Source organism: Psammomys obesus, unplaced genomic scaffold (assembly GCF_907164565.1).
Source record: "Psammomys obesus unplaced genomic scaffold, mPsaObe1.curated_primary_1811, whole genome shotgun sequence".
NCBI classification, from domain to species: domain Eukaryota; kingdom Metazoa; phylum Chordata; class Mammalia; order Rodentia; family Muridae; genus Psammomys; species Psammomys obesus.
Genome location: NW_026592548.1, coordinates 15,213,019 through 15,222,854, shown reverse-complemented (window position 1 = coordinate 15,222,854; position 9,836 = coordinate 15,213,019). Strand labels below are relative to the sequence as shown.

General features: G+C 39.9%; 1 protein-coding gene across 1 annotated transcript in view; it reads left to right on the top strand.

Annotated features, from left to right (window-relative positions):
* Positions 1–2,498, top strand: part of Col24a1 (collagen type XXIV alpha 1 chain) — a 247,837-nt gene extending 245,339 nt beyond the window's left edge. Inside the window, exon 60 of the mRNA XM_055614315.1 lies at positions 2,154–2,498. Within this exon, the coding sequence (XP_055470290.1) occupies positions 2,154–2,300 (147 nt within the window). The 3' untranslated portion in view covers positions 2,301–2,498. The remainder of the gene's footprint in view (positions 1–2,153) is intronic.
* The last annotated feature ends 7,338 nt before the right edge of the window (positions 2,499–9,836 follow it).

Here is a 9,836-nt window from a genome sequence, read left to right as displayed (position 1 = left end):
GTGTGTGTGTGTGTGTGTGTGTGTGTGTGTGTGTGTGTGTGTGTGTGCGCGCGTGCTCTGTCTTGCCCTTACCATGCATGGTCTCTAACTGTACAATACATCTTTCCCTCACCATATGTGGTCTCTATCTATACAATGGATCTTGCCCTTACATGGTCTTGCATGCTTATTTAGGTCTCTTCTTCCCAGTCAGATTGCTAAGCTGTTTACTTCAGATGTCAGAACTAAGTCACCTTTGTATTTCCTATCCATTTCTAATAAGATTAGAAATGACAGCTCATCCAATTGTGCCTAATGGGCAGCAGAGTGCAGCCTCTGCGTGATGGTTAGTGAGTGGACGTAACAGAGTCCTCCAAGTTCTAGCTCTGGTTCTCATACCAACCTTATGACATCAGATGAATAACTTATTGGTGACCTTCAGTCGCTTTGGCTTTAACATGAAGATATTAGCTAAAATAATCACTGAAGATCCTTCAAAGTTCAGACCATGACAAGACTACAAGTGAGTAAATTAGCTTCTGAATAAAAAGCTCCACAAACTTAAGCAATTGTGCTTCTCTGCTTTCTCTTGTTGAATGGTTAACATAGAACATTTTATGACAGGTTTTGACTGTATCATTTATCATAAACAGCAGAGGCTGCAGAAATGTGAAAAGCAGAAGGCTTAGAGAGCACAAAGAAGAAAGCCATACAAACAGAAAACCGCAGAATGGGGAGAGGAAGGGAACTGAAGATAATTCAATATGGTTATCACTTAACTGCTCCTAACTGAGGCAACCCTAGTTATCTGCTACCTAATAGACAAAGATTGTGAAAATCGGTTCTCTTCTACACCCCCCCCCAAAATGACCATCCTGAAGAAAAACAGGGGGAGGAGACTAGCAAGATGGCCAGTGGGTAAAAGCTTCTCTGTCAAGTTTGATGACTCTTGTTCAGTCATTGGGACCCATGTGGTGGAAGGAGAAAACTAAATCTCATTGGTTTTCCTCTGACTTAACATGTGTACACACACACATGCATGCACACACACATACCACACACACACATGAACACACACACACCAAATAAATAAATACACAAAAAAGGAACAGATGGAGTCCTGCAGGCTTTTAACTCCTGTCTGCTACAGCGCTCCATCAGAGGCACAAGGCTGGCATTAACCTCTGGCAGTGAAAGTCGGAAGACAGCGCTATCACAAAGAAAGGAAGCCTGGTGTCTCAGCCTCTCTTCCCGGTGCTGTAATAAAACAGCACAAGCAATATTGTGGGTTGGAGCTGCTCACAGAGCACCCACTGCATCAGTGAATGTATGCACCCTGGTGCTCAGCTGACTGCCTCCATTCACGTGCAGTCCAGGACACCTGTCTAGGAAATCCTGCCACCCACTGTGGGCGGGTCTTCCCACCTCAGTTAATGTGGTAAAGGGAATGCCCTGCTAACACGATCAGAGCCAGTCTCCCAGATGATTCTTGATCCTGTTGACAACCCCACCACAATGGGCCTAACGTACTCGTCTGTCATCTCAGCCACTCAGGAGACTGAGGCAGACAGATCATATGGTCAAGCCATGCAGAGTGAGTTCAAACCCAGCCCAAGCAGTTTATGAGACCATGTCTTTACGTATAAAAAGAGGCGCTGGGTTAGCATGGCAGGTAGCTTATCAGCCTGATCAGTATATAAAGAGTCTCGAGGTGTGGCCCAATGATAGAATCCTTGCCTACCAAGCAGAAGGACATAGGTTTAATCCCCAGTATAGTGGGGGGAGGAGGGAGAAGGAAGGAGAAGATAGAGGCAAGGGAGGAACAGGGGAAAAAAATTGGCCTAGACTTGCAATTTTTGATTGGTAGTAATTACTATTTATTTGTCATTGTTTTAAATGTTTTCTATTTTAAACCTCTTATTTTTGTTTCACGAGCTGGGTCTCTATATACCCAAACTGGCCTCAAATCCACTACATACCGCAGGCAGCCCTCAAACTTGTGATTCCCTCGCCTGAGCTGCTGAGATTCCCGGCATGCACCACCGGAGTTGGCACCACTGTCTCTCTACATCTTGAAGGGAATCCACATCGTCCGTGAAGGGCATGGTTTGTTGAGAATGATTGCTTGAAGAGGTAGTTACATACGAAAGCATTTTTTTGCTCTCCTTTTACAGATTCAGGATGGCAGCTGGCACTCGGCAAAATTCCTTTTCCACACCCAGAATCCTAATCAGCTTCCCGTGACTGAAGTCCAAAGCCTTCCTCATCTCAGAACTGAGCGAAAGCACTACTTTGAAAGCAGTTCCGTGTGCTTTCTCTGAGGCCTCTGCGGGGGCGCGGAAGCTGGGCTGCTGCTCAGGTAATTGCAGAGGGAGAAGTGTAGACAGAAACGTGTGTCGTTATGAAATGTGCGAGGAAAAAGACGAGCTAAATCTTCAGAACTCTCAGGAAGAAAAGATTTCCTCCTAAGGAGAAACGGCATTTTTTTTAAAGGACTATGATAATGTATTTAATTCTCTTACAGGTTTTTGTTTTTTTTTTTGTCATTGATCTGCGTTTTCGTAAAGAATTCCCTAGGATGGAAAATTTCTAAACTTGGAATTCTTGAGGGTGTCCTGTGCTTTCGTCCCTTTAGACAGCTGGAGCTGTGGGGAACTGGGGAGCAGTACTGGATAGTGCTCCAGGCGGTGTGATATGTCTGTCTAAACCTCGCCAGCCACAGTCTGCAGCACCTTCTCTGCCCAAACACTAAGCTGTATTCGGTCCCCCCGTGGGCATATAAAATCTTAGCCGGTGTACACTACCTCTTCCGTGTTGCCCTTTTGTGTTGCTTGGTGCTGTTTCTCAGAACAGGGTGCTGTGGCTGTCACAGACTCTCTTACTCCTTTCCTCATCTTCGTCATTAAGAGTGTATGTACTGGTTACATCAAGATGTCTTAATTGTTAACGCTTATTTCCATTTGTTTGGTCTCCCACTGAATAACAAGTAAAGCTATTTATGCCAAGTCCTTATTTTATTTTAGAATTCTCTTTGTGCACACGAAGTCAAGGCCAGCATGTCCTAACTCGTGCATACTCACAAGAGAATTGGGGTGTTTCTTTTGGGTTTTCTGTTTTGTTCCGTTTTCTTTAAATTGCTGTAAAGAGTACTTAAGGCCACCTATATCCAGTGGTAGATTTGGGTTATTGTTTGTGATGTACTGTTTTAAAACTCCAAGATCATCTGGAATGATATTTTGTATATATATAAATATTGTGTAAAGTTTTGATTCAGCCAACCTTTTGAAAACTGCTGCTGTTTTAAATTATAAAACTTTATATTTATGCTTTGTAGAAAATATTTGCTCTTTAGTATTCATTGATTTTTTTTCACTGTTCTTAAATATAATGCTAGTGCTTAAAAGAATTTTATAGTCTTTCAAACAGCATTATGAATTGAGGGAGTCTTTTTCCACTAAAACAAGCTTGGCCCATTCAGACTTTTGCTGTTGTCAGAGAAAAATGTTAGTTCAATATTAAAAGAAAAAGATTATGCCGCTTGCTGTATGGACAAGCCTGATGTTCATCTATTACAAGCATACCGTTAACCTCAACCAACCACATTTACCTATCTATAATAAAGAGGTGCTTTAAAATCATTTTTGAGTGACTCTTGTCTGCATTTATTAACATACTCATGTGTTACATATAATAACCCCTCTGCCATCCAAACTACGTATGTTTTCATTATTAGAGAACATGTATGATTACTGAAGGAACATAGGTCCTGTTTCCCATTTTTACATATTGAAGACACAGTGCAGGAACAACCATGGCCTAAGAAATGCTGAGTGATTTCCAACAAGGATGTCAGCGCCATCCAGAGGACAAAGAGAAATGTTCTCAACAAAGGGAGCTGGGGAAACTGAGTATCCATCTGCCAGAAAAGACTGTAGGCAATCTCCTTTCTTAGTAATATGAAACAGCTCACCTGGGATCAGAGCAAAAACAGGCTCTCAGAAGAAGCTCAGAAAACCTTCTCAACATTTGATGATAATTTCCGAGATTAATACCAAAAACACAGTTAGGACAAGATCCTAGATAGAGTGGACTATACTTTAAAAACTTGAATTTAAAAGACACTATCAAAAGAGGAAAGAAGCGGCCCACAAAATGGTAGAAAATGCTGCCATTTATATCTAACAGAGGATTAATATATATAAAAACTGTCTAATACTGTAACTCAACAATATAAAAACAACCTAATCTTTCAAGATGGGAAAGTGGCTCAAAATGGCATTTTTCCAAAGAAGATGTGCCAATGGCCAGTAAGAGAAAAGATGCTCATAATTGTTCATAATTCAGGAAATGTTACTCAAAGCCACAATAAAATACCTCTTTTATGATTTTGACATTTGTCCCCAGTTCCTGTCACAGGAGATTTAAAGCTCTGGGACTTACATGAATAAAGAGAGTCTTGTTATTTGCAATGAGACAATTAAAGTAACAGGAAACAAAAGATGAGTTTATGCTAATGAAATAATTTAGTTTGGGGATTTTTATATACACAGTTTTTGGACAGGACCTTCCTCTATAGCCTAGACTAACCTAGAACTCCTGTGTTTCAGGGAGGTTTTGAACACATAGCTGTCCTCCTGTTTCAGCACACACACACCCCAATTGCTGGGATTACAAGTTCATAACACCAAGCCCAGATGACAGAGAAGACCTCAGGATATGGTCGATTAAACAAACAAACAACAAAAATCAAATGATTAGAATGGAACTTCCAGCCCCATCTACATCACTTGGGAAGAAAGGTCAGGTCCCAGCCATTAAGCCTCTATAAAAAGTTAAATAATAAGCTTTCTCATTGGTAGATAGACCCACCTTCTCAGAAATAGTATATCCAGAGAGGGCACCAAAGCTCAGCACTGTGTCTCAGCCCTGACTACGCATCCTTTTTGTATCCTCTAACAATAAATAGAAATGGAAGCCAAGTCTTCCCTTAAGTTCTGTGAACCATTCTACCAAATCACCAAACTTGAGAAAGGAGTTGTGATGATTGTGTAATTGTATTTTATTATCAAAATTACATGTGACCTAGAATTTATCCTTGGCATCTGGAGTGAGGGCCTGAACCCACAGGAATGTGATGCTAAATCCAGGTAGTGTTAATCAGGCACCCAAATTGGTGTCTGAAGACTTTTTGTGTGTACTCTAGAATTTACACCCCATAGTACAGTTGTTATTGAAAAAACAAAATGAGCAAGTAGAAATGAAAATAGCAAGCATTCATTAGAATGTGGAGAAATTGAAAGCATTGTGCATAACTAGTGGAAAGCTGTGGCCACTGTGAAAAACTGTTTTGTGGTTCATCAAAAAGTTAAGTAGAACTGTCACATCATCTAATTTTTCTTCTGTGTGTATATCCAGAGCAAGGATCAAGCAGATATTTATATGTTAGTACTCAGTGGGGCATTATTCACAAAAGCTCAAAGCTACATATAACTCAATTGTTAACTAAGAGATGGGTAGATAAGAAAAATATGATATTTTCATGTAATACGATATTCTGCAACTTTAAAATGCATGAAATACTAATATATGGGGGAATCTTGAAACCACTAAGTGAAGTTAAGCCAGCTACAAAAGGACCGATAAGACAGGATTCCCTTTGTATGAGGGAACAAGAGCAGACCAACTCGTCATACACACAGCTATCATAAGACAGACTAGCAGAGCTTGGAATCAGGCGGGAAATGTCTTAAATAACTAAAGTGAAACACATAAAGAAATTCTCTTTAGGATGATGGCAAAATCCGGAAGATGGAATAGTGCTGCTTGGACAACTTAAATGTGCCAGTATCACTGGATTTTGTACTTTAAAATTATTTCAGTAGTATGTTGTTATGTGTTTTTCATATGTGACTTTAAAAGAAACCATAGCAAAGATGTCTGACTTGATGTCCAAGGAAAATAAAAATGTTTTTAGAGGTTGATGCTAATGAGAAAACCATATCCTGCAACTGAGTTCGTGTCTGCAGGCTATCCCTGTTCCGAATATTAACTACTTATTTCTGAACAACAAATCATAAGTTACATTTCTAGGTAACATTCAAGAAATACATAAAGACACACAGAGAGTGACCAGGAAAGACAGAGGGGAAGGGCAGAGGGGGGAGAGGGAGGGAAATAGAGGGCGAGAGAGTACATGTGGAAATAATGTGCTTTATGGCTCACTTCATTTATTCGGTTTTGTCTTCTATTTGGTTTTCAAGCAGGATCTCACTGTAGCCCAGGCTGACCTCAAACTCATTATTTAGCCAAGGCTGACCTTGAACTATCCTCCTGCATTTACCTTCCGAATGCCAAGCATACAGTTGGGCACCACCAAATGTGCCATTATGCTTTAAATGTGTTGCAGAAGCGTTCAATTCAAGACAAATCACCTTAAGTGCAGCCAAAAGATGGTTAATAATGCTATGAAGGTCAGCTATGTGATTTTAGGATATTGTATGTTCATCATCTCCAATTCTTCATATTAAACGAAGATAATTAAAAGTACTTCTCTCATTTGGTTGCTGAATAGATTCAATAACTTGGCATAGGAAACTGCTTAGAACAGAGCTTGATATTTATGCTTGTATGATTCCCACTGCGGCTGCTGCCTTTGTCATCATTAAAGACTCAGTCAGTCTGTGGTTATCACTGAAGAGAGTTGTACTGAATCTTTAATGAAACTGTGCGAGGAAGAAAGAGATGATTCCCAGTTGTCAGGACTTTCACACCACATGATGGAAATACCTTTGCATGGTAGATTTCAGGTAGGAACATGAAGTCAGGCTACCCATATTATTTGCTTTGTAAATGTACATTTTATATATGTTCAATTTTTTTTAAAAATAAGATTTGCTTATGTCTATACATAATTAAGAAAAGCAACTTGCTTTCCAACCCATTTTTAAGCTTTTAATTTTTAAATATTTGTTTTATATGTGTATGTATGTGCCTGTACACTCGTATGTGTAGAAGCCTGGAGAGATCAGAAGAGCATCAGATTTCCTGGATCGGGGGCTACAGGTGGTTGTGAGCCACCTGTATGTGGGTGCTGGAAAGTGAACCCAGGTCCTATGCAAGAGCAGTAACTCCTGAGCCATCTAAACTGCTGTGGTCTTTGCGAGGTATCATGGATTTTTACTGTGATGTAAAACATTGAAATGATGGTGGACGTGAAGAGAGAAGCTTCCCCATATTGAAAGGCTGCTGTCTGGTTGTCCAGTCAGTTATGGAAGGAAGGGCACTGAAGTCTCCAGTTCTGCTCGAACACTTTCCTCTTTGCATTAAATGTATAATTGGTCTCATTCAGCTAATCTGGTTTTATGCTGGCAAACAACTAGCGCGGGGTGGGGGGGGGGGGGAGCCAACTCCTAATTGCCAGCATTTGCTGTCTCCATTGCGTAAATATTTCTATCATGGTTGATTTCAAGCTATGAATTCATATTACCACACATAAAGATTGGGGGGGGGGCATGTGGCTATGCAAGCCAGTCCCAACCCTGGCTATGCCTTTCTGTTACGGTTTATCAGAACACACTCCTTTTATCTCTGCCAACCTGTGGCACTTGCCTGAATGAAGTTTGTTTTGACTGTTGCTAGTGTTCCAGATTTCTTATCCTTACCAGGGAAAAATTATGGTGTAGGCACAAGGTTATTGTGTAAGTCAAATGCTGATTTCTGTACCTCCCATTTTTGGTTGTGATCCTTATTCTGGGAATCTCCTGTCCCACTGTTGTGTAAACACTGTTTCCCCAATTGTCCCCTGGTATACCAGTAAAGCAGCTTACAGTCAATTGCTAAGCAGGGGAGAGAATAGGTTTGGGCTTCCTGCCAGCAGGGGAGGAAGAGTTAGGGGAGGAAGTAGGGATGGAGCCATGAAAGAGGTCCAAGAGACATCAGGAGAAAGAGCTGGATCATGAAAGTTACAAAGTGCAAGTACTGCTGAGATGTGCAGGAGGAGGAAGTCAAATTAGCTTAGAGGACTAAGAATGGAGTAATAGCTCCTCAGTTATTATGTTGTGAAGTTTTTTATTAAACAAAAGTATGAGAGTTTCAATATTTGTGTGATAGCCCTGTTAGGAGAGAAACTAAGAAAAACACAGGTCAGTAAAAATAACATTAACATTATGGGTAAATGAATATACTTTTGTCCTTTTTATCTTAAGCTGTCTGCATCCTTTCATTTAGATATGTCTTTTGTGGACAACATATGGCTGTATTTTATTTGTACTACAATTTGATAATTTTAAGCTTTAAAGTAGTCAGTAATTTAATGCACTGTTATATCACATTTGCACCTGCTCTCTTCATATTACTTTACTTGTATCTCACCTATAACCTATTTCTTTTTCCTTTCTTTTTTTTGCCTTCCTTTTTATTGGTAAAATATTTTTATCATTCCAGTTAATCTTTTGCAGACAACTGTGAGCCACCATGTGAGTTCTGGGAATTGAACCTGGCTCCCCTTGAAGAACAGCCAGTGTTTTTAAACATGAGCCAATTCTCCAGCTCAACTTTTTAATTCTAATTACATCATTTTCTTAGATTCCAAGAGCTTGGGGAAATCTTCCATTTTTGTCATTGAGGCTATTCATCACAACTGTTTGGAAGTACATATCTGGTTATCCCAGACAATACCTGCATATCTTAATGATCTATTTATATCGTTTCATTTTCTTTTAGTTTTCAGTCATTTTGTCTTTTGGCTTGGTTAACAATCCCATGATAAATCTCAGACACTACATGTAAAACATGACGGAATCTGTGAATGATAATCAATCAACCCCTCGCCAAAGAAGCGAACTTACTTTTGACAGTTGGCCATAATCAACGACTGGGATAGCTTTGACGTTAGGCCTTCTGAGAGTTGATTCTCTCTCCATATATATATATATATATATATATATATATATATAGTTTTCAGTTCCTTCATATCTCAGTGGAAAGCCAAGGATGTTTCCCAGGACGCTGTGGTCCTACATCAGCTTTGAACCGCAGGTGTCATCCCCTCGTCTTATTGCTCCCTCCTTAGCAGCTGCCAGAAGCTGCGGGATGCTTTCCATTCAGCAGTTTCCTCCAGGGCAAAAGTGATGAAGGAGTCCAGCTCACTTCACTTATTTCCTTCTTCACTAATCCTTTACCCTGGCTACTCAGGATGATTGTTCAATCTGCCAAACATCTATTTTTCAGATCTATATAGATTTTATAGTTGTTCTTAGCAGTAGGTTTGGTCTCATATACGCAATTTCATAATAATTAGAAGCAGATGTTACTTTATCTGTAATAAAAAACATGCTGACCTCAGTTCCATGTTCTAGGAGGGATGAGAGTATCAAGCTCTAAATCATCACCGTCAGCTTTCAGTGAATATCGACATCTCTAAGTAAAATACTAAACTGAACCTCATGTTCTTTAATCACACGCTTCTACACATGTCAGCCTTCCTGTGTTGTTGTCATAGATGAAACATCTGCGTATTTCATAAATCTAATAACAAAGGATTTCAACGTATTGTAACTGTGTGGTAATTTATTTATAAAAGGTTTTTCTTTAGATATTAAATTTGGGGTTTCAGGTTTTTTAAAGACTTATTTTCTTTTTATTTATGAATATATGTGTGTCTCTCAGAGACTACATGCCACCTCTATAGAGGTGCCCAGGCAGGCCAGAGGAGGGTACTGGCTCTGCTGGAGCTAGAGATGTCTGCACTTGTGCGTTGCATGTAGATACTGAGAGAGAAAAAAATCTGGTCCGCTGGAATCTCAGCATGTGCTCTTAACTGCTGAGCCATCTCTCCAGCTCCATTTTCATGGTTGCTT